Below are 24,355 nucleotides of genomic sequence, written 5' to 3' on the forward strand. Positions count from 1 at the left end.
CATATTGATATGACAACATAATGCAGTTGATGTGCATCCATGTCACAACCCTTCAATCCCACCACATGACCAAGCTACTCTACTGGATTAAGATCTGGTAACTGAGATGCCACTGGAGTACAGTTAACAGTCATGTTCAAAACATTTGAGTACTGACTGATCACCAATCTTCCAAATTAATCTATCTTGCTAAAATAGATTAATAACATTAATGGATCTTCCTAAATTAATAAAATTGGGTCCGATTTATCGGTACACCCCTACATTCAGGTAGACTGTTGCAATGCTCAGTTGGTCTTTATAATCCCCCAGTGAGGAAATTCAGGGAGCAGCAAAGTGATGGGAAAGATTATGCATGTAAGTTAATACAAGTGTAAAAATATGTAACCAGAAAGTAAGAATGACAAACTATCCCTAAGGGAAAATTTGAAATTGTTTATTTAAGAAGCACATTTGATGTTGATCTTTATTCAGTTTTAATTGCACCCATGGTGCTTTCAACTCTACTAGCCTGCTGGAGCTGTTCTTATAAACAATTGGCAACACAAGAGATGATTTAGACACTTTGAAGCCACTGTGTTGTTTTTTTTTTTTTTTTTTTTTTTTGTCTTCAAATTAATGTAAGTTTTTAGTGGTGTTAGTTAACTTAAGTACATTAAGTATACTGTTTTATACTGCTTAATTTATCTTTTTTTGTTTGATTTTTCACATTGTTTCAATAGACACCATTATTAGTTCTAAAATTAATATTAGGGTATGGAAAAATGTGTTATCATGACCAGTGAAATAAAAACAAACAAGCTATTCCAAAGAACATGCTTGTCACTCACAACATGGCGCCCGCACTGACGTCTTTTAATTTCTATAATGCCGTGGGACTAATGCCAGTGTCTACTCTTCTACATCTATGTGCGACAGCGTGACATTTTTATGGACGTTTAGTTCAGCCAATCAAAAATTACTATTGAAACAAAAAGCTCAATCTGCAACTACCGGGGCGTTCACTATGCAACTATGTTGCAACCTAACAGGTGACGTCATTGAAAACGCTTCCTATTACACCAAAGTTTAAATCATAAATAAAGGTGACTTTATTTAATAGTGCAGCAAAACCACAGGCTACGTTGTTTATCTTAATATTTTTAATAAAAAAGGTCAGTGTTTTGACCCCAAAACGTTTTGTCATGTACTTCTTACTGCTTCCGGGTTAAGCCTCTCCTTCGCTGGCATGCTTGTTGGATTTTTCCAACCAAAAGCAACATAGTTTAGCTGAAGAGAAAATAAAATGAGCTCTCAGAAAGGAAATGTATCTCGCTCACGAGCTCAGAAGCATCAAAACAGCATTGCCTTCAAAAACGACAAGTACGGAGCGACTGCACAAGTGAAGGTACGTCTGTAGCCTTTCAGCATTTGATTACTTTGATTGCTTGATATCTTGAAAATAAAGAAACCACATCATGTCTTCCTAAATTGCAATTCAGTCCCCTTATTTATTTGATTGAAGAGTGGAAAGAGTGGCTCTTATTGGTAAAGATCCTTTTGAATGTAAAGTAAGCTCCTCTATCTAGAAACAAACCCTTAGCATTATGCTACCATCACCATGCTTCGCAGTTGGTCCAGTGTTTTAAGTCTAAAAACTCCAACAAACACTGGTACTTCATTAGCTTCTGGTTTATGATAGGCACAGAGATCTGTGGTTCTTGATTATTTGATCCAATTATATTTCCTCTAAGTGTGTCGGTTTGGATTAGATGGTACTTGCACACAGTGTGGTGTTCCAACAAGAAAAATAAACACACACCACAACTAGTTTTGGAAGGGATACAGAAACACAGAAGTCCAGGACTAACATAATCCAGAAACCAACAAAGCACCACAGTAATTGTACAGTAATTTCACCCCAAAACAGAATGAGTTGTTAGAATACATCTATTTAGATTAGCACTATGCATTACTACGTCTCATTCTAATATCCCACATTGTCTCGTTAATGATTTTTAACTACAGAAGGCGAATTCAAAGATCCACGATGGACTCTGTCAACACTGTAAAGGTGTCCTTGAGTGGAAAGTCAAGTACAACAAATACAAGCCACTAACACAACCCAAAAAGTGGTGAGTATGAATTTTTAGGCCCCTCATTGATTTCTCAAAATTGTTTAAATAATTGAAAGGATTATTTTGTATGACAATTATAATAGAAGAAATCTGGACTCGCCCACTCTTAATAAAGCTATGCTGAAAATTATTATTATTATGTCACGTGAAATTTTGATTGGATAGCGGTCTGGACCGATTTCTGGTGAAGACGTTGAGCTGATCTGCCTTTTCTGGAGAAAAGTGTTGAAGCCCTTTACCTGCTGGAAGGATCCATAAGCAGTGGTGTTAATGATCAATAACCTTTTCTTTTTCTATTTGTAAATTCATTTTCTAAAGTGGGATGTTTTTTAAAGTGTGCTGATTCCACATTGTTAACAAAAGGTTGCCGTGTAAATTTGGCCTGTCACAAAAACAGCAACACAAGACTTCAGGCACATTTAATACGCAGTTTGCACATTTCATTGTCATGTATGTGCAGAAAATCTTTTTTAAATTCAAAATTAATTGATAACAATCTGTTTGTTTTTTTTTTTTTTCTTTTACAGCGTCAAGTGCTGTCAAAAGACAGTAAGGGATGCATATCACATTGTCTGTAAGCTGTGTTCGCTTCAGCTTGAGATCTGTTGCAAGTGTGGGAAGAAAGAAGAAGTCATTATTCCGTGAGTGGATAAAGTCTTTCTGTGTTTTGATTTGACCTAAATTCTCTTTAAAAAAAAAACAAAAAACAAAAACAATACAGTCTGCTCTGAAGACTGGAAAGTCCTTCTTTTTTTTACCCTTTTCCCTCACGACAGAGATGCATGTTTATGTGTAAAAATTTATCTTTATGGCTGCCATCTTCTGGACAATAAGACACATTAACGCTCATTGTGAGAAAATGACTAAATCAAAGTGGCTCATAATTGTATATATGTATCTTAATTTCAGTTCCTACAAAAATATTTTTTGTTCTAAAATTTAGAAATTGTTTTCTTTTTCAGTATTTTCCAGATTTAAAAAAAATAATAAAAATTTCCCAGTCCTTATTTTCTGCTGCAAATGAGCAAAACAAAGAGATTAACTTCTGTTTCTGTCCCTGTTTAGAGTGAACTCACACTTAGACAAGAAGGAACAAGAAGACGAAGAGAAAAAGAAAGGACTAAGGCGAGGCAAAGAAGAAGAGGAGGATTTTGACTCTGATGACAATAATAATGATGATGATGATGATTTTGACAACCTTGAGGATGATTGAAAAGGACAGAGACTTTGGAATCTGGACAGAGACTTGAAACCGAAAAATTCACCCAAAAAATCTGACAATTTTCCAGATGTGTCTTTGCTAAATGTTAAAGATTAATGTTTATTTTTTTGGTTTTTTTTTTCAATATTTAGACTGAATGAGGTTTTTGTCATGGCCTCTAACAAGCTGAGCAACACATGAAAGAAAGAAGCTGGTTGTTGCAGGAAAACAGGCTGAAATGTACATTCATCTTTTCAGTATTTCCTTTTTTTATTAAAACATTGTTTAGTTTTACTTAAATTTTCAAATACCAATGAAATGGCAAAATCCTATACATTGAAACGGTTTCGTTTTGTAGTTTGAAAATAACAAAAAAAGATTTTTCGCAGTTTATAATTATATCTTTTTCAACTTTCTGGCCACAGAATTTTTTTTAGCAACCAGTTTGTAAAATAAAATGTGAAAAAAAAAGAAGAAAGAATATGATACATGGTCTCCAGGATCTTTTTGAAATAAAAAGTGTGAAAAGTGTGGTGTGTTGTCATTTCTCTTTACAATGACACCCAAAATCAAACCAGGGTCAACCAGCTGTTTTTAATGGAGCAAATTGGTCACTATACTATCAACTATTTTGTTGCAAATAAACAACAGGGTCACAAGAAATGTGTTGAGAAACAAGGGTTGACCACCAAAGTTTTAAGAAACAAATCGGAAACTATAAGGAATATATGCCACCATGTTTAAGACCTGGAACCTCACATAGAGCCCAGAAGTGCAAGGTGTACTGAAAAAAGTCTGCATCTCTTTTACATTTTATTAAATGAGTTGGAGCATTGCATTTGTTCAGTCATAAAATGAATCCTTAAAAGTACATCTTGCCCAATGATGGTGTGCATAGCAGTTTAATTGGAGGCAGGACAGCTGGTCAGAGTTAAATGGCTGAAAGAAAGGCTGTTAGAGGCTGCAAAGGACTTGACATTTGGGAAAAGGTTAACTTTCAAAAAAAAAAAACTTCCAAGACCCTAACAATGGAACGGCTTTGATCAATATTCATAAGTGAGAATGGGACCAGTCAAAGCCCAGACCTAATTTCAATTGAGCATCTGTGGCAAAATGTCAAACAGGATGTCCAGAGATGCTCTAAATCTGACTGAGCTTGAGCTATTTTGTAAAGGAAAATGGGCAAAAATGTCAGCGTCTGGATGTGGGACTCTGACGGAAACATTCTCTTAAAGGTCTGAATCTGTAATTGCAGCAAAGCATTGAAAGTATTTGAATACAAATGAAAAATAGTCTTTTCTTTTATGTGTCAATTTTTTTTTCAACCTCACAAATTATGTGCAACTTTGTGCTGGTGAGACACATAGTCTCATTAGATTATACTGAGGTTTGAGGTTGTAATGTTACGAAATACACAAAACCAATATGAATACTTTCGCAAGGCTCTGTAGTTTGTGTTAACACTCGAGGTAGTCCAATTCAAATATCTATTTTAGTTGTATGACTCAAAAAACAGTTTATTTTTTTTTTGTTTGTTTTTTGGATCTCATCCAGGCATATAATTGTAACAGACTGAACACAGTTACTGGAATTTATTGAATAACATTAATTGTAATTGTTCTTATAGTCTTTTTGACACGCAGTGCCCTTAGACATTTTTCATGGATGCTTCCATTACCAAAAATAAACACATGTTCTCATTCATCATGTGGGCTTGGTAAATTTAAAAGTTATTTCCTCATCAGGGCGCATCTCTGAGACGAACATCGGCATTAGTCATGGATCTCATGGGATGCACTTTTACTTACAGCCTGATGTCCTCACATGGTTCTCTGACACACTCATGACTGAAATCTTAATCTTGCTGAAGACGACTGAAAAAGAAAAGTTTACTGGGGAACTTCCATGTGACAGATTCTACGCCAATTTTAAGCCTGTGATTTTCTGTCAATGAGGACATGACAGAAAAGTTATATAATTTTTTTTTCAGTTTAAAATATGAAATGTATTTTTTGTATTGATTCATTCCTTAGGTTGCATTACATTTCAAGCATTTAGTTTTGTTATTTTTGATAAATATGGTTGACAGGTACATTAAACCCAAATATTCTTTCTCCGAGAAGTGTTGTTACATACTAATAGACAAAGATTGTTTGTAGATGGTATTGAAAAGTATGTGCTGTGTAGCATATCCACTGAATATTTGTCTTGAACATTTTTATTTATTTATTCTGCAGGGGCTGCTGCAACGACGTGGCATAGTGGCTGTTGTGGAAAAAAATATATATAAATCTAATCTCCAAATAGTTAACTTTACTTACACTCAGACATAACATTGCATGTTGAGAAAACTAAAACATTACTTTACACCTAAATCAGTCATGGGTATGAATTATGTTGTGCTGAACTATACAAGTTACTTTTTGCCCAACTTGCAAAAATGATCTGTTTTCATTGACATCACTTTTCATTTACACTACTCTTACGACACTCGCTGATCACTTTATCTTATGATGAACAACAAATTCATACTCACGCACACGCACAGGCTTCCACCGCTATATTCTGATTGGCTGCGGATAGTCTCTACGGTCAGGTGAATAAGGAGCGCCTCCTCGGGGGTGGCGTGTGGGGCAGCCTATAAAACTCAATTTTTGCTGCAGGTAGCCTTCGTCGCCGCTCCGTTTGCACATTTTCGCTGCTCTGGTGGAAACATGGAAACTTCTGAGAAGTCCGACACTGATATTCGGTTTGTTTGCAGGGGAACATTTGTCCACTCGACCGCTGAGGAGGCGCTGCAGATCCTGGAGGATGCGCTTCTTGGAGTGGACTCAGAGGGAAAGGTTTTGTAACTTTTAATACATCTTGAAATCATATTTATTATGTTTACTGTTCAAAATGTATTTGATTTAAAGCTTGAGCAAAATGTAAAATACACACTGTTTAAGAAAAATAGCTTTGCTCTTCAGAACTGGGGTGAAACAATCTTGTCATGTAAAAATCGCCAAGATGAACTCTTGACAGTTCCTCTCAATACAATGAGATACAATGAGAGCTCCAAAATATCTAAATAATATGTGTAGTAACTGGTTTATTACTGGTTGATTTTCAATGTCTGCACAAAACAGGGATTTATTAATTGTTGAAAAATTCTATAATAAATCTTCCATTGACGCAAAATAGAACAGAACAGAATAGAATAGGATTAAAAGGGATTTAGGAAGCAAAAGTGTACAAACAAGTTGGAGCATGAAGATTCACATGCAAATTTGAAAACAGAAAGTAAAACATTAAGAGACAATAGAACTGTAAGTAAGATCTGCTGAAACAGACTGCCTGCTCCTGTTCTGCCAGAAGTGATTATTTCCCTTTAAGCTTAATTATTAGTGAAAACCAAAGTAAAAATCTGGAACAAATGTGTCAAACTTAAGGCCTGGGAGCCAAATCCAGCCCGTCACTATTCTTTATTTCTCTACACTCTAGAGGACCTCATAAAGAAAACCTTCATTAATAGTTGTGTTCTTAAACAATATATTACCAATCAATTCAAAGCAGTTTTTATCTGTATGTTGCCAAATTACATCAATATGAAAAGATGCCCAATTTTATTTAATTTTTAGAAGTATGCATTAAATGTAAGGACAGCTATTTCTTAATATTTTAACAGCTTGTTATTGGATAGTTTTATCAATATATTCCGTCACAACCAGTTCTTGTGGCTGAATGTGTATGTATGTCGATACATGTGTACAAATCTCTTTAAATGGACAACTCTGCCTTGTAGCTTTCAGTTCTTTGTGTGTCTTGATGAACATGTTTAATGTTTAGAAATAAACCTTAAAGATGTTTTGCTAATGCAAATAGAAAAGTGCAATATATATTTGCATTAGCTTTACTGAAACTCCATAAACTACTTTAAAATGATTGTGATTCTCTTAACTCTCGCCTGCTTCATATTTTTCCATCAGATTGCGTTCATTGGGGAAGGTAAAGAATTACAGAAACTGTCTGAGAACTTTGGATTTAGCCCATCTGCAGTGACGCAATTGCAACAACAGTGAGTAAAAGTGTAAATAACTCGTAACCATTCAGGACAGTTAACAAAGTTAATCATATTGCATAGGCACCAAATGCTTTTTTGGCATAAATGGCACATTTTTACAGCTTGTTCATATTTTGCATATCTTGCAGTGAGTTCTTTATGCCTGGAATGATAGACACGCACATCCATGCATCCCAGTACAGCTATGCAGGCACAGCCCTGGATATGCCTCTACTGCAGTGGCTCAACACATACACCTTTCCTGTGGAGTCACACTTTCAGGACTTAGAGTTTGCGAAGAAGGTCTACACTCAAGTAGTGGTGAGTTGGCCTGCATGTTTAAGCATTTTTGTCAGAACCTGCTTTGTAAATAAAAGACGAGCAATGACCTTGAACAACATCTTTCACATGTCCAAACTAGAGGTGGTTTATGAGGTGGGTAGTATGACTCACCACCCAGGGCATCATTCTGCTGGATGGTGGCAAAAACCAGAGTTATATCTGGTTTACACACCTAAACATGCGCCACAGCTGATTTATTGATTCTTATATGGCACTTAGTTAAAGTGCTGATTCAGAGTTTCAAAGGAATTTGGAAAGGAATTTGGTTCAAAACTTGAACAGTTTAGACTGGACCAACATTAACTGGATTATACTACACTGAACAGAGATTAGGTTCAAATTAGAATTTCGCTAGCACTTCTGTCTATGACTAAAAAAAAAAAAAAATAATTAATTATATTTTCGCACTTGAAGCTTCTTAGCTGAAACCAATTTGACATATTCATATTCATTGTTTACAAATGTGAAACCTTTACTCTATGCTTGAAAACAAAATAGGAACTCACCCTGGTTCTTGCCACCACTGAGTCAATTGCATTGGTCACAAACTCTTTTTGATTTTGTTTTTGTTTGTGAAGACAGCTCAGCGGTTTTCATAACAGAAAAATTGAAATTGCACAGTAGTAATGTTATTATATAATACTTGGATTTTCTTCTTAGAAAAGGACTTTAAGAAACGGAACAACCACGGCGTGTTACTTTGCCACCATACACACTGATGCGTCTCTTCTGCTTGGTCAGATTGCAAGTAAGGTGTAAAACACACATACACACACACACACACACACACCCACACGCACACACCCACACACACGCAAGGAACCATAACTGATTTAATGAGCCATTCGCAGTTTCACTGTTCCACCCGTGTGTACTTAGACTTACATGGCTTAATCTTTGAGACAAGCATATGCTACTGGCAGGATCAACCAGGTAGACCCCCAGGCGAGCGTGCGTGCGTCGCCGCTGCGGATCGGGTCACATGGATCACACATAAACACTTTAATGTAAAGCAATGATTTAGAAAGAACTCATCTTTTTTAGTATTGCTTTTAATCTAAACTGTGGTATGTTGTTCTCATAAACAAGAGCAGCAGATAGTACGAAAAAAAGAATATAATATATCTGTTAAACTGCACACATTTGACGTCAGTTTTAACGTGAACTTGAACCTTTTCAGGTCTGATAATAACATTTGTATATAAAATGGTGAGGGAGGGGCAAGCCACAAAAATATAATTAGTCCTCTGAACTGTCTCATAAGACATTTGATGTGTCTCAGCTAATGTCTCAACTAACTTGTGTCATTGTCCTCTAAAGAGCAACTTAAAAAAATGTGTGGTCAGATACTACAAGTTTATACTTCTTTCTGCTAAATGCACTATTCATATTTATTATCGAGTGAAAGAAATAAAAAATAACATGACATGAAATGAAAGAAATGTGACCATCACATGTTTTTCTGGTTGTAAAGGACACATCACATTTTTACTTTCATTTGACACACTTATTCTCCAGCTGAGGTGTCTGTGACAGCAGAATAGTCTTTCACCTTCATGCCTTCTTCTTATCATCTCATCTCACTGTATTGCACAACGGTGGACATATTCTCCAACACACGTGCAGTGCTGCAAATGTACGGTATCAAGCACAGGTCAGGCAGCCTCAAGCCGTCATTTTATGTAAGCGGGGTCACTGAACCTTCGACTTTGTGCTTTTCTGGCTACACTGTATGTGAAGAATAGTCAGACATCAACCCTTATCTGTGGCTGGGCACATATCCATGTTCCAGGATTTTACAGCAATCAGTTAAATTCTGTTTATTTGGTTTCCTCTCAATTAGATTGATTCAGTGTTGTATAAAAAAGATACCATCTATACTATTTAAAGTATACTTTATTTACTGTATCTGTCTGTTCATAGATGTTTAAACATAAACCATTCCATGTTTTCGCATCATTGGATCTTGTCTATTCCACTGTTTCATAGTAAGATACACACAGATGTAATACATAGAACCTTGGTACAAGGTCAAAAATTATTGCCCTCCCTCTGTTTATATTATTTTTTCTGCAGTCCAGAAAACAGTGACTTCTTACCAGCTACAGATAGACTTTAGTGTTTTTACCAGTTGCGAGGTTGTGATAGTAGTAATAAGCAGTATCTTGAGAAGTGTGGCTTGTTTTGATTCTAATTAATTTGTTGTGATCCCTCCACGATGACATATGGATGAACATGTTGAACAAGTTTGGACAGTTGGATCATCGTCAGAGGAATGTTGTTATTTCTACTGAAACATGGTTGCCAAGAAACAGTCTCCAGTACTTAAGTAGTACTTGCTTTTAATATGTTAGCACTGGTATTAAAGTACTTAAAATGACTCTTTCCCACTTCATCTTGTTCTGCAGTTAGCTCACTTATGTACGTCTTCACATCTCATGAATAAAATGACCAGCAGGGAATAAACTAGTTCTTTTTACTGGAGAAATAGAAATTCAAAATATCTACTGTAAGCCTAATCTTGCAAGATAATAATAATAATACAAATGTGTAGTATACAAGTTTCTGTAATAGCCAAATTATTATAGAAATATATCTATTATTGTCTTTCCACTCATACCAGATGACACTAATCAGGAAAAGCTTTGAACGGCTGCAGATTGTAGTAAGCTTTTAATTTTACTGACATGTTTCATCTGACTGAAAGTGATATATAATCATCTTCAGTAAATTAGAATATGCATGCTGATGAGAACTTTGCCATATTAAAGGTATCTTTTGAAAATAACAATCAGTATTACAGGTAAAAAAACAAAAAACACTCCTTTCATTAAGCCTGCTTGTCCTGCTTTGGTCTTATATAACAATGTATTCTTAATTATCATGTTTTCATTAGTTGTAGGCGCATAAAATAATCATCATTAACAGGAATACAAGCTTTAAGACATCAGTCTATGTATAAGTAATCCATATACTATAATATGCTTCACTTTGTGAACTGAGTTGCTAAAATGCATGAACTTTCAACAATCTTTTAATTCATTGACTGTAATAATACTGGTGGTAATATTACTTGGCCCAGCTAGAGCTCTAACCTGAGTGTGATGAGAACCTGTGGAGGAATCTAAATATCAGGGTTATGGCAAAGAGGCCTTTTAATCTTAAAGACTTGAAATTCATCAAAATACAAAATATAATATAAAAGTGAACATGAAAAGAATTGAACTGCTGCAAGGACATAAAAGATTTTCATATTCATATAAATAATCTTTAACCTGCCATAGTCAATTAACATCAAAATCAAAAATATATTTTTAATTATCACTTACATGACTTTACTATCTTTGAGAGTTGCCATCCTTTTTTTCCTATCAGAAATAAATATCTTGGTTAAATGAAAGGAACTTACCATCTAAATCTTGCAGGAGCATGAATAATTTTGATCACAAATGACTAGAATCACTTCTATTTATTAATGTATTGTTCCTATTACATTTGCAGATGACTTTGGCCAGCGTGCCTTAGTAGGGAAAGTGTGTATGGACAGAAACGACGCTGTGAAGTATTACAGAGAAACCTCTGAAGAGTCTCAAGAAGAGACCTATCGGTGAGTGTGATGATCAGTTCATTTACTGGACCTGGGAGACACCATGTACACTTTTCAAATTTTATTTTATTTTGTTTAGATTTATTTTGTGTCGGTAAATGGTTTCAAACACACTTCATTCATGTTTCAGTGAGAAATGCTTTATCTTTAAGCTACCACTTTTTTGATGTGATACAAGATGCAACTGAAAAACAAAGAGCTAAATAGTTTGAGGGGGAAAAAACAAACAAACCATTAAACATCCAGATTTACAACTGGTTAAGGATTTTGATCCTGAAAATGCTTTTCACCAGGTTGTGGTGTCTATTGGGACGCAGAGTCAAGCTTTAATTTGTTATCTCCCAAATATCAAAATCCAAAATGTATCCGTGTTACTTATCAAAACACTGACAGATTTTGATATGAGCCACATGGGCAGTTGCCCAGGGCAACATCAGGGCTGAGGGGGAAACAGAAGAAGGTGCTCACACAGTGGATTTTTAAGAACCACCACTGTATTCACATCATGACCAAAACAAGAACCTATTAATGCAACAAATTACTATTATCTGTTGCAAATCAGCTTTTTTTCTGATTCCATGCTTGCCTCAAATCACTGCTCATGGTTTCTATGTTCTCTGGTGCCTGCATGGGTTTTCTGTTCAGTACTGATTGTGTGTGTAATCAAGATTTCTAAAGTGGAGAAATTCCCTTAGGGAGCCACTTTAGTTATAGCAGATTAATTCAACAAGGCAGTTTATAGCCTTTAATGAGTTGCTCCTCTCCTATTGTGGAAGATTTTAAGCCTTGATGCTCCAGACTGTCTTTGCAACAATGAGGTACTTCTACGGAAGTGGGCTTTGACTTCTGCACTTTTTTGTTACTATTTAATGTCAACTACAAATAATACTTTATTTTACAAACAAAGTGCATCCTACTCTGATTTAGAGGCAGATTGTATTTTTCATAATGACTATGTTAGCCAAACAGCGTTTGTCTCACACTTATCTCAACGTAGCTACACAATGAACTGTAAACAGTATGTGTTGCACTTATTTATTTGATGATGCATGTTTTTTTTCTTTTCTCTCTAAAGGTTCATTAAAGAACTACTAAACAAAAAGGTAGGATCCTGTGAAAGAGTTATTAAGAAACTGGTCAGCGCTGTTGTCTAACTTTACTGTTTTCGGGCTCGGGCTGGTTGGTGGTCCTAACAGTACCCCCTGGTGAAGCCAGTGGTCACTCCACGCTTTGCACCGTCCTGCACAGAGGCCCTGCTTACTAAGCTGGGAGAAATTGCCAAGAATAACAAGCTGCATATTCAAGTGAGTTAACAGTGGCAACCTGATTTCTACTGCAGAACCTAAAAGTTTTATTTATTTATTTATTTATTTCAGAGTCACATCAGTGAAAATCTTGAGGAGGTGGAATTGGTGAAGGAGCTATTCCCCAATTCGGAGTCTTACACAGACATCTATCACAAATGCAACCTTCTCACAGACAAGGTAAGAGATCAGTCCCATTCCCCCTTTACCAAACACTTGGTAAAATGTAAAGGCTTGCATAAAAATCAGACCAACTGTTCCCGATGCCTTGCAGACTATTTTGGCCCATGGTTGCCACCTCAGTGATGAAGAGTTGGTTCTGTTCAGGAAAACAGGAGCTGCTTTGTCCCACTGTCCCAATTCAAACATCTCGTAAGTTTTTACTCTGAACCAAGATGGGGTCCGAAATTTTCAGAGCACAGATTTTATCTTAAAATTAGGAAAGCAAGAGATGCAATATTATTGTTTAATCATTGAATCTGAATAAACTCATTCCAATGCATTCCAGGAAATAGACAGACGACTGTAAAAAGGCCAAGGAGACAGTCCACACAAAAAATAAGTTATTGTTACAGTTGGTGATCTCTCTATTTAAAACAGGTTGTGCAGTGGAGTGCTGAATGTGCGCAAAGTCCTGAATCACAAAGTGAAGCTGGGGCTGGGTACAGGTGAGTGAGAACGCTCGACAACAATATAAAAGTCTGAGCAGGTATGCAGGTCAACTCAGTGTTAAAAAGGGAAACATTTCAGAGTTTCTTTGATGTCCGTCAAAAGTTAAATGAAGTTGCCTTGTCCAAGGTATGTCAGTGATTGCTTGCAACCTTCTCTGTTTGTCCTCCATCAGATATGGCAGGAGGCTATTCACCTTCCATCCTTGATGCTGTGCGAAGAGCCCTGGACTCGTCCAAAGTCCTCACCATCCAGGACCCAGAACACAAAACACTCAGCTTTGAGGAGGTCTTCAGACTGGCCACACTGGGAGGGAGTCAAGGTGAGATCCAAACACAAATAGTTATTTGGCAACAGTTGGATCAATGCAATCTTACAAAAGTTCTATGGTGACATGCTGTTGGTTTTTCTGTTTGCAGCGTTGTCCCTGGATGAGCGAACAGGAAACTTTAAGGTGGGAAAGGACTTTGATGCCCTGAGAGTTAATGTGGCTGCTCCAGGTGGACCCATCGACGTAATCCAAAATGAGAAACCACAGGTATGTGGGCTGACACATAAAGTGCTCAAAACCAAAAACTCCATCATAAGTATAACAGCAATCTGTAATCATTGGCTTTCAGATTCTTTTGGAGAAGTTCTTGAATTTGGGTGAGCTTCATCTTCTTTATGTATTTAATCACTTTTCTTTATTTTAGTCTCTCAATTCTCATATGCGTCTCTCTTCCTCAACATGTTCTTTGGCAGGTGATGACCGAAACATTGTGGAGGTGTTTGTAGCTGGGAAGAAGGTGGTGCCTTTCAGTGAGCCATGAACAGACAGGACTTTGTCCTTCCTCATATTGGTGTGAAAGAAACAAAAACACACACTATGGCTGCTTCATCTATGTTTTTTCACAAAAGTAGATTAATTGGAGTAAAATATGGTAGATACAGGAATATTTTTAATATGCATATTTCAGGACAGAGTATGTTATTTAGTTCATCATTCTTTAGCCTGTATGCTGGACTTTTGATTGGGAAGCAAGGGATATATTAAACAGGAGGAAGTTTGTACAGATAACTGTGGCCAATAATTAGCCAGTGTATTTTCTTTGTTTGGTACTTTTGCACCTTTGCCATGTAGTAAATAACTCTCACTGAAAAAAAAATCCATCCTTATTGCCTTACAGCTTAATTTATTTCGCCTTTTGTGATAACATAGGACTTGGTGCTTTTTATGGTACAAGAACTGCAGTAGTTTGATGATACCATTTTCATAGACTTCCTGTAGAAAGCGAAGGCTAAATTGTGCTATAATGGACACTCCAACTAATTCAATCGTTCAAGTATTTAAAGCTGCAGAGGGGCAGGGATTGTATTGTAATGTGTCCTTGATTCTTCTCTTTTGATTTTGAAGTGTTAAAGTGAAAATAGAAATGTTTTCAAGCACTCTTTTCTAACATGTTAAGGTAGTGGTCCCCAACCACTGGGCTGCAGACCGGTACCAGTCCGTGGACCAATTGGAACCGGGCCGCGCAAGAAATAATTAAATATGTCCGTTCTATTTATTGAGTCTGGAGGAGCTTTTATTTTGAAAATCCTAAACTGGATGCTGTCGGTTACGTTTTGCGCACCAACATGCAGCAGAATGAGTAAGATGCTGACAACGCGCCCAGCACCCCCATAAGAAACCACGACATCGGTCATCTCGTTCCTGATCGGGGTCTCGTTCCTGATCGGGGTCTCGTTCCTGATCGGGGTCTCGTTCCTGATCGGGGTCTCGATCCTGATTGGGGTCTCGTTCCTGATCGGGGTCTCGATCCTGATTGGGGTCTCGTTCCTAATCGGGGTCTCGTTCCTGATCGGGGTCTCGAACCTGATTGGGGTCTCGTTCCTGATCGGGGTCTCGATCCTGATTGGGGTCTCGTTCCTGATCGGGGTCTCAAACCTGATTGGTCTTGATCCCTGCATAACCCTGAAGGGTTGACCGGTCCACTGTACTAAAAAGGTTGGGGACCACTGTGTTATCACACAACTGTTTGTGATTTTTATCCTAAGTCTAATCAAAAATGTTAAAAATGTTTGGTGGCAAGATATTTGATTCAAGGGAATGTATTGATAAAGGATTCTTTTTTTGTATTTTGTAATATTTTTACATGCACTTTTTAATTATTAGGGAATTAGACCATATACACTTTTCTTTTTAACAGTATTTAAGTCAAGTTTGCTTTTTACTGAAGAAATTGCTCATTTAATCTTCACGCAAGACAGTTTGAATCATTTTACATGAGAAGGTCTGTTACACAGGATAAAATATAAACAAAGGAAGTCTCAGAGGCTGTTTTGATTGTATTTTTATGTTGATTGGCTGCTGTGATCTTTTACAATTAGAACAGAAGCTTTGTGTGCTGTGGGTCTGTGCTGTCTGATACACATGGAGAGGGCTCTGTTATGAATGAATCTGTGGACTGAACCTATCATTGGTTTTACTAATAATTAAAATATTATCCACAATGTCCATCCATCCATCCATTTTATGTCCACCCTTGTCCCTTAGAGGGGTTAGGGTTGCTAGTGCCAATCTCCAGCTATCCTTCGGGCCGAGAGACGGGGTTCACCCTGGACAGGTCGCCAGTCGGGCAACACAGAGACACACAACCATTCACACACACACACTCACACAAAGGGAGAATTTAGAGAGACCAATTAACCTGACAGTCGTGTTTTTGGACTGTGGGAGGAAGCCGGAGAACCCGGCGAGAATCCACAATGCACAGGGAGAACATGCAAACTCCAAGCAGAAAGACTCCGGGCCGGGAATTGAACCCAGGATTCGATTGTAGCTTGTACCCCTTGTAGCTGCAAAGCAACAGTGCTACCAGCTGCGCCACTGTGTAGCCTTTATCCACAATGTATTCTATAATAATAATAATAATAATAGTATACTTACAAGTGCCTTATTAACAGCTGGAAAAAAGAAAAAAGAAGGGAGAAAGATGTAATAGAAGCCCAGCTACTAGAGGGCAGCAAAGATTGTTCAGTTCAATATTTCCCCATTCTGATTTAAACCTGTAGTCCAGATCGTTTGAATTGGTTTCCTGTGAGATAGTTAGCAGTAGTCAGTACCTTACTTGCAGAAGACAGACGTTTTATCAAAGAAAAAAACGAAGATTTATCTTATTTGGGGAAATGTAGCTTCACTAAACAAAGTAATTTTCAGTCACAGTCAAACTTAGAAATGTCATGCCAGTGTGAGCCAGTGCTTTGTGAGCTAATTGCAATCTTCTTTTCCACTTGAATAGTATGAGAATGTTTGGAGCAGGTTGCACTTAAACTTCAACCACTCCTTTTGTAACTTCTAATGGATAGATTGAACTTCCTCATTATTTTTTTCTTAGAAAATAAGAGAATTTACAAGTAGTTCATTTTCCTGGATGTAGAGGGACAGCTAATCCTTGGGAGAATAATGCATTTGGAAAAAAAAAATATTTAGTTAGGCTGAATTAAATATTTGACTAAATGAGCAATAAATAATTTTGGCGTCTATGGTGTGTCCCTTCCACTTCAATGTATAATTGTTCCCATGTGAATAGCCTATTGTGGCGCTTGTTCCTGTTTTCTAGATAAAATTGGCCTATGTTTCTATTTATATAATTTTGATACAAAATAAAATCATACAAAAGCGGATGTATGGCTATTGTGGCTTTTTCTAAAAATAAAGCAGTCTGTTTTTTGCCTATTTTGTTGCATATTCTCATCTCTCCGTTTCTATTTTTTTCATCATCTGATGACTTAATGACATTTACACATAGCTGATCATGAGACACAGACTAGCCTACTGATGCAAGTCAGTAATGAAATGAGACCTAGTTTTATCTGCCTTCAGGAGCTGTGTTTTGCAAAGTAAAGCAGTAATAGTTGAGGGCCGCTCATAAAATATATCATTATTTATTTAGTCTTTTATGTCCTCAAGAAAGAACAGTCTTGTTTGAACGTAGCCTACCTTCATGTTCTCAATGAGGAACAGAAAGTTTTAGGTCTTTTTCAGGAAGTGTGATTGCTTAATTATGTGGGAAGGGTTGTGACCTAGTCGCCAAAGGTTTTTCTAGCTTGTCACTGGCCTCTAGAAAAATAATTTTCATATCCATGGGTCCTTTCGCTCGCCCCGACTGAAAGATGAGATTAATGATGTGAAATCAGTTAGCAACCACCAAGTCAAACAAAAATGCTGTGGTTGAAGAACGTTTTTTATTCCGCAATGCACTGAACAGCAGATCTTTCACTCGTGAGTTCTGTATGTTCGTTTCCAGCAACTACAATGTTTTCCTTTAGATACATGATATTATAAAAAAATCTTTATTTATAGCTTTCTGTGTTTTTCTGTTTTTTAAATTTCACTCAGTAAAATAGGTACAAGTAAACGTCTGCTTTATGTATATTCAGTGGTCGCGGTTCTTCTATAATCAGCAGTTCTCGAGCAGTTCTGTTGTGTGTGCTTTCTCACATGTTTACGATGTTTAAATCGATGTTATTCACAATTTAGACGGCGAAATGCCGACATGTCATAAATCTAATGACTTATTTTGAATGTCGATGGAAATACCTGCGACCTTTGAACGTATCAGATACTACAGTGGTGTTTGTAAGCCCTGCGTAATGTCTTACAGGCTTAAATCGGGCTACTGCGAACCACTGGCTGATCCTCAGCGAAAGTTTTAACAGCTTTAATGTTTATGTGTAATCTAGAACTGACACCATGACTACTGTTTGAGAGACTGCATTGTTTTATTTGCATCCACCTGGAGGGAGAGCTCCCGCGAGACTAAACTCGGGTAAATGTTGCTCAAATGCCCTCAATGCTCAAATGTAATCAGGAAGTGACTTTAAAAATACTTGTATGATCTTCGTTCTCTCCTCCATTCTTCACTTTTCCAGATCTCAAGAACTGTTAGATCTGGAAGGTATGTGTCCTTTGACCGCAACACATCTTTTGACCCTTTTCTCCCCACCCGTCATTACCCGGGCTAAAACATTATTAAAAGCGATCATTGATAATTAATATTTATGTTTGTATTTAGTTATGGTTTTGATAACCTTATTTTCTCCTTTTGTTTCTTTAGTGTTTAAGGCAGAATAACACTTTTGAATACTTCAGCTTTAGTTCCATTTTATCCGTGGTGTGTTTTTTTACATTAATTATTTTTTAATTAACTGAAAATCTGATACTTAAATGTGTCCTTTTCAGCCTGCCTCTTCACAAGGCATTTTCTTGTTAATTGTTGCTTTATGTGCAATAAATGAACTTATTCCTTACGGGTGTCCGTTTTTTCACCCGTAACTAAAATTCAAATAGAATTCACAAATAACTTATCGATTCCAAAGGGAAATTAAATGTTGTAACTTATTAATTGTGATGGGAAATATCTCTTGTAGCGGTCAGTATTACAGTGAATTTGAAGAAGCCTCTGACTGAAGGTAGCCTACTCTGTTTTCCCAAGTCAATCTCATAAAGAGGATGGTCAGAGTTGTCCATAGTTTTCTTGATTTTATGAAGAATACGTCTTTGCGTCATTATCTCCAGAGGTTTGAAACATGCAAATATAAGACGAAATAGGTCAAATGGAAATCAATATGCTCAAAAGAACTCTGTTAGTATTTAGTTATGGTTTTGATAACCTTAACTAAATGTCAGATGTGAGAGAAAATGTAGATTTTTATCTTAATTGAATAACTGCTTACTAGAAAACTACAAACCAAATAGAAAAACTGTGTACGACATTGTATTTAGTAGCTGGTGGCTTTAAATCTATTTAGTTACAGTAATGAAGCAATTTGTATGAAAAAAAATCTGTTTAGAAGAACTAAACACCATTCCATGTTTATCATGTTTTCTCATGTAAAAAGCTTTGTTCATGTGCAGAAGCAGTCAGTGTCTCCTGCAGCTCGGACACTAGCTGAAAGCCCATCATGCCTCTGTTCCGGGCTTTGGACGAACAGGCAGAGGCAAAGGCTCGGCCCAGGCGGAGGGGTCTGAGGAACACCAAGGCCACTGGAAACTGCTGGAGGACGCGTGATGGTGATCAGGTCCTTTCTCTGACACGCCTCTGCCTGTTGAGCCTCGCAGACAATATGAAGGACCTGTGGGTGAAAGACTACGCTGACAACTATCTTGATCATTATTCATTCAGATACATCATGGGGCCTTTCAACCTACTACGTGAGTTTGTGTGTGTGTCAGTGTTAATTGGTCACAGACCAAATAATACAAAATAAAAATGTGTAACTCTTCTTTTGTTCTAGCACAGTATACCACAGTAAGGTGGAATGCCATGCAATGCATCACCTTAACACCAATATCCATTCAAAGCAGAATCACAAACTGAAAAATATGCTGCAGAAAGTTTGCTTAACCTTCTTTACCTCAATACTTAATATATAAGGTAGCAAGAAAAACATTATTCTTTGTCTTACCACAATTGTATTAATAAGCTTAACAATCTTATGTGTAAGCTAGTTTATGCTAGTAGCTTTTTTCTTGACTTATCAACAAACATGTCTCATTTCACTGGGATGTTCTCTTGTCTTTCCTATTGTACACAAATGGTCAGAGAAATGGCACCAAAATAGTAGTATAAAAAATGGCTGATTGAAAGTAATTTGCTATAATATCATGGACCTATGTCTGTAATCACAGCTGGTGAACTGGTGGAGGAGTTGACGTGGCTGCTGTCCAGTAGAAAGCAGCTGTCTCGGGCAGCGCTCCACCTCCTGCTGGTCCCCCACCTCCAAGGTCTGTCCCTAGAGAGGTGTCCTGGCTTGGCGACCCCAGCATTGTGTGCTCACATTGCTGCCCGTTGCCAGGTAGGATCCAGTAATTTTATTTTATCCTAATTCTATCCTCGTCTTTTTATATAACATACAAATTTTTACACCTACAGATGTGGACTTGGTTTATTTCAATGATAAGCATCAAGTACATCTTCCATATTTGTAAGTTGTATATTGTTTGAAAAGACAATTAAGTTTTAATTAGGTTTAAATTTAAGGTAATTAAGCTTCACTAAGAAAGATATGATATAGAGCATAAGCACAAGAACAACACTGTAACACAGGAGATCCTGCCAACAGCCATCGGCATCTATAATGACTTTCTGATCAAACTCTTAATTGTCAGATTCTTCGGTGTGGCCTTTGTCTGGATTAATTTGAAAAGGAAATGGGACTGTATGAATGCATGCTGTTCTTTTAGATATTTCTTTAAAAGAAATGGGTTTTGCGTTTCTCTCAGGGTCTGCGTAGTCTGGACCTATCTGGAGCACAGCAGCTACCTCCAAAGGCCCTCTGTGAAACCATGTCCAGTCTACCTGCTGTGCGGTCGCTGTCCTTGGCCGGCATGCCTTGTGACAGGAGCGTGATCCAATCGGTTGCCCGCCACTGCCGCTTGCTGCAGCACCTCGACGTGTCCCGCTGTCACCTCCTCTCCCCGGCTGCTCTGCTTCCTCTCGGTGGTGTGCTTTTGGGGCCATCCTCGTCTTCCTTTTCTTCAGCCTCGTCTCCTCTCCCGCTCAGCAGCCTGTTGGCTCTGGATATTGGGTTTGGGGAACAGGAAGAAGACTCTACCGTGGCAGCAGCCTATCTCCTTCTCTCTCTGCCTTTCTTGAAAAGAGTGGCTTTGGAGGGCCTTGGACTGGCCTGCCGTCTAATCGAGCAGAGGGAGTTCAGCCAGGCAGATGAATTTGCTGACAGGGAAGGTGTTTGCAGCCTGCACCTCGTGTGGAGGGAAAGGCTGCTCGGGCAGAACTCGGAAAGTTGGATGACGATGACAGGGGAAGAATCTGCTGATAACGGAGAGGTGGAGAGCCCATTATTGGAGGAGGATGGTTGTGACACTGAAGAAGATTTAATCAAAGATGAGTGGCCTATTTGCTTACATATCCAAACAGAAGATCGGATGCAGAATTTGTCCCAGTCAGGCCTGATCCTGCAGCTCAAAGATGTTAAAGGTGTAACCTGTGAGTCTCTGGGGAGTTTAGGAAATTTGTGTCCAGGTTTAAGCTCTTTATCCATGAACATAGGCAAACAGGGGCCACTATTAACTGCTGATCTCCAGACGTGGTCAGGCCAGCTGCGCAATCTTTCATTTATTTACTCTGGCCCAGTGGTAGATCTTCTTCCTGCCTTGCAAGTCGCAGGTTGCTCACTGATCTCTCTGACGTTGGAGGGGGTGAAAACCAGCCCTGACACCCCACTACTGGAGCTCATCAGAGTCTGTCCCAGACTCAGAGACCTCCTTATCTCCGCTGAGCCTCCTGCTACATCACAGTACGAAACCAATGACAATCAGCAGGATGATCAAGATCTCCCAAAGCTGCCAAATCTCCGCTCTCTCAAGCTCAGGTAATTTCAGCTTTGAATCCCTGCTCTCAATTTGTGCCTGTTTCTAACCACACCGAATATATCATGACAAAGCTACAATACACTTCACAGCCAGACACAGAAACTGTGTTGATGACATAATGGAAAACATAGAAAGATAGAAATATCTTAGCTATGTTTTTTTTTGTTGTTGTTTTCTTGGAGTAGTAACCCAGTGTAATGCTGTTCTCAAAAATTGTCCAAGCAAAACAAACCAAAAATAGCATTTAAATATTCTGCCGGCTTAAAGTAATAACAGGAACTTAAAAGGAAATGTAATATTTTGCTAATTCTGGTTGTGATATGTGACACCACGACCAAGGAAACCAAAATATTAATTAACTCCCCAGTATATCTTGCGAAACAAATTATACCCCTTGTATTTTTCATCTATTGACATATGTTAGAACCATAAACATCAACTTTATTGGGATTTTCGGTGATGGATTAACACAAAGTAGTGTGAATACAAAAATAAACATGGCTTTAAGTAAGTGGACATGTGAAAGTTGTTGCCATTATTCAGACCTCCTGAATCCATAAAGTAAATACATTTCACTTTTATTAAAGCTGCAAATGTTTTAGAACATTCTGCTAAAAGCCCTGCACAGCTAAAAAGCAAAGTTGTTTTTTTTTAAGCTCTGTTAGATTGAAAGTAAAGTGTCTGTAAATAGCTATTTTTCAAGGGTTTCAACAAATTGTCTTTTGGATTTGGGTCTGGAGTGTGACTGGGTCATTTGAACTGTGCTTTCATCTAAAAATTACACTTTCATTCTGACTGAATGTTTAAGGTCAGTGTCCTATTGGAAGGCGAACCTCTTTTTCTGTGGTTTCTTTATCTTTTAAGAGTACCTCATGTATCTTTTCAGTACAGTAGCTAGCAGGTCTTCTTGTGGTTATCATACAACAATAACAAAGCACCCATGAGGAAATGTTGATGAAGTCATTGCAGTCCTTTGGTTCAGATATTTTGATTGCACGCAGCAGTACTACTTCAGGCTCATACTAAGAATTGAAAAAGTGATTAGAACCACCAAGGCAACCAGTAATACTAATTATTTTCTTCTGTTGCTGTTGTCTCTCGAATCTCTGAAGTTTCTCCTATGAGCACAACCAAATGAAGCCCTTGATGTCCTGGATGTCCCTAAAGGAAGTGATCAGGTGTCTCCTGATTGGCTCCCCTTTACTCGAGAATCTCTCTTTGACCTCCTTGCCGTGCCCTTTGAACTGCATCATACAGGACACCCTGCGTAGTGTGAATCTGGATATGAATCCCAATGCAGATTCCTCTGGCTCACCGCCACTGCCACTTGGAAGGATCGAGCATATTGATCTGCTGCGAACAGATGTGCAGATGAGCACTGTGAAGAGCGTGATGCAACTGAGCAAGAGGCTCAAGTACGTGGATGTAAGTTACTGCTGGCGGATCAGTCAGCGTGAGTGGCTGGACTGCAAGAAGTTCAGACAAGTCGAAGTTGTCTGGGTGTAGTAAAAAGAGGGGAGGATTTAACATTAAGGCGCGTCTTAAAGGGAATCGAAATACACTTTTCATGTTAAATTGTATATTTATCATAGTTTCTTTGGATAATTTATGTTTGTTTTTTGTAACAGACTGATCTTTTTAATTTACTATTATGAAAAGTTCTATTTTAATAACCAATCTATATTAACTTTACGCTCTGAATATAATTGTGACGCGAATGAAAAACAAACATGGAAAGTGTGTGAGAAATCATGTGGAAATCACCATATTTTTTTCTTTTTATGAAATTGACAATAAATTCACATTGGATTGAAAGCAGCAATAATTCATTTTTTTTGTTTCATTTATATTTTTAGTTGTATTTTAGTTTTTATCAATAAAAACAACATTCCAGGAGTCACTGGTTGCAGTACATTGCAGTAACAAACTACTATGACACTATGAATAATGACAGAAACCCAGAACCTGAAATGGGTCTAATTGAAACCCTAATGTGGTACAGCACTCCATATTTATGTGACACTGTTAGAAATACAGGTTTAATGAAAACTGGAGATATAGAGCAAGTAAAATACTTGATCCCCATCCAATTTTCCCGTCTAAATATTACTTTTGGGGAAGGAAATCTAGCCTAATCTTTGGCTCATTAGGGTTTGACCTAATCTAAGTCCAAGTTAAAATCTGCTTTTAACAAGTCAAGTAATGTCTCTCAGTCAATTTGTTTGTCCCTGATACTGATATTAGAGTTTTATGTTGCATCCAAATTAAAGCCATGTATATGTTTGAAAACTCGATAGCTTCAAAAGTACAATAAAATAACATTTTACATTTCAAGTAATGTCTCTCTCAGTCAATTTGTTTGTCTGATACTGATATTAGAGTTTTATGTTGCACCCAGGACTTCCAGCATGGACCAGTGGCTTGTTTCTAAACATATATATGATTCAATACATATATCCCGATAACATTTATTTTAAGCAAGAAAGGTTTTTGAAGTGAAATGCTAACACCAGCATGTTTACTCTCTGTTTTGATATGACTTTTCACCCAGGACTTCCAGCATGGACCAGTGGCTTGTTTCTTAAACATATATATGATTCAAAGCATACATCCCGAAAAACATATTATTTGTGAAGCAAGAAAGGTTTTTTAAACGTGAAATGTAATGACAAGTGTTCCAGCTGTTTTCTATATAG

The 24,355-nt window shown here is 37.5% G+C and overlaps 3 protein-coding genes across 5 annotated transcripts; all 3 read left to right on the forward strand.

The window, feature by feature from the left end:
* The first annotated feature begins 1,157 nt into the window (after window positions 1-1,157).
* On the forward strand, window positions 1,158-3,849 carry lg03h9orf85 (linkage group 03 C9orf85 homolog). The gene is made up of 4 exons (XM_044111177.1): window positions 1,158-1,387; window positions 2,008-2,114; window positions 2,645-2,758; window positions 3,183-3,849. The coding sequence occupies exons 1-4, from the start codon at window positions 1,286-1,288 to the stop codon at window positions 3,328-3,330; spliced, it is 471 nt and encodes a 156-aa protein (XP_043967112.1). The 5' UTR covers window positions 1,158-1,285; the 3' UTR covers window positions 3,331-3,849.
* Window positions 3,850-5,996: 2,147 nt separating this feature from the next.
* On the forward strand, window positions 5,997-14,588 carry gda (guanine deaminase). Its single transcript, XM_044111152.1, has 14 exons — window positions 5,997-6,161; window positions 7,287-7,375; window positions 7,510-7,681; window positions 8,363-8,450; window positions 11,204-11,309; window positions 12,385-12,412; window positions 12,506-12,613; window positions 12,686-12,793; window positions 12,888-12,985; window positions 13,214-13,281; window positions 13,458-13,604; window positions 13,702-13,820; window positions 13,903-13,930; window positions 14,027-14,588. The coding sequence occupies exons 1-14, from the start codon at window positions 6,033-6,035 to the stop codon at window positions 14,092-14,094; spliced, it is 1,356 nt and encodes a 451-aa protein (XP_043967087.1). The 5' UTR covers window positions 5,997-6,032; the 3' UTR covers window positions 14,095-14,588.
* A 3,341-nt stretch (window positions 14,589-17,929) lies between these two features.
* Window positions 17,930-23,474, forward strand: si:ch211-214j8.12 (uncharacterized protein LOC100000539 homolog). 3 transcript variants are annotated; one of them, XM_044111143.1, is made up of 6 exons: window positions 17,930-18,093; window positions 18,197-18,222; window positions 19,182-19,478; window positions 19,956-20,122; window positions 20,550-21,658; window positions 22,772-23,474. In XM_044111143.1, the coding sequence occupies exons 3-6, from the start codon at window positions 19,229-19,231 to the stop codon at window positions 23,163-23,165; spliced, it is 1,920 nt and encodes a 639-aa protein (XP_043967078.1). In that variant the 5' UTR covers window positions 17,930-18,093; window positions 18,197-18,222; window positions 19,182-19,228; the 3' UTR covers window positions 23,166-23,474. The 3 variants fall into 3 exon arrangements, with proteins under 3 accessions (XP_043967078.1, XP_043967077.1, XP_043967079.1); XM_044111142.1 differs by lacking the exon at window positions 17,930-18,093 and having other exon boundaries at window positions 18,112-18,222; XM_044111144.1 differs by lacking the exon at window positions 17,930-18,093 and having other exon boundaries at window positions 18,134-18,222; window positions 19,166-19,478.
* The last annotated feature ends 881 nt before the right edge of the window (window positions 23,475-24,355 follow it).

Source organism: Gambusia affinis, linkage group LG03, assembly GCF_019740435.1.
Source record: "Gambusia affinis linkage group LG03, SWU_Gaff_1.0, whole genome shotgun sequence".
Taxonomy (NCBI): Eukaryota; Metazoa; Chordata; class Actinopteri; order Cyprinodontiformes; family Poeciliidae; genus Gambusia; species Gambusia affinis.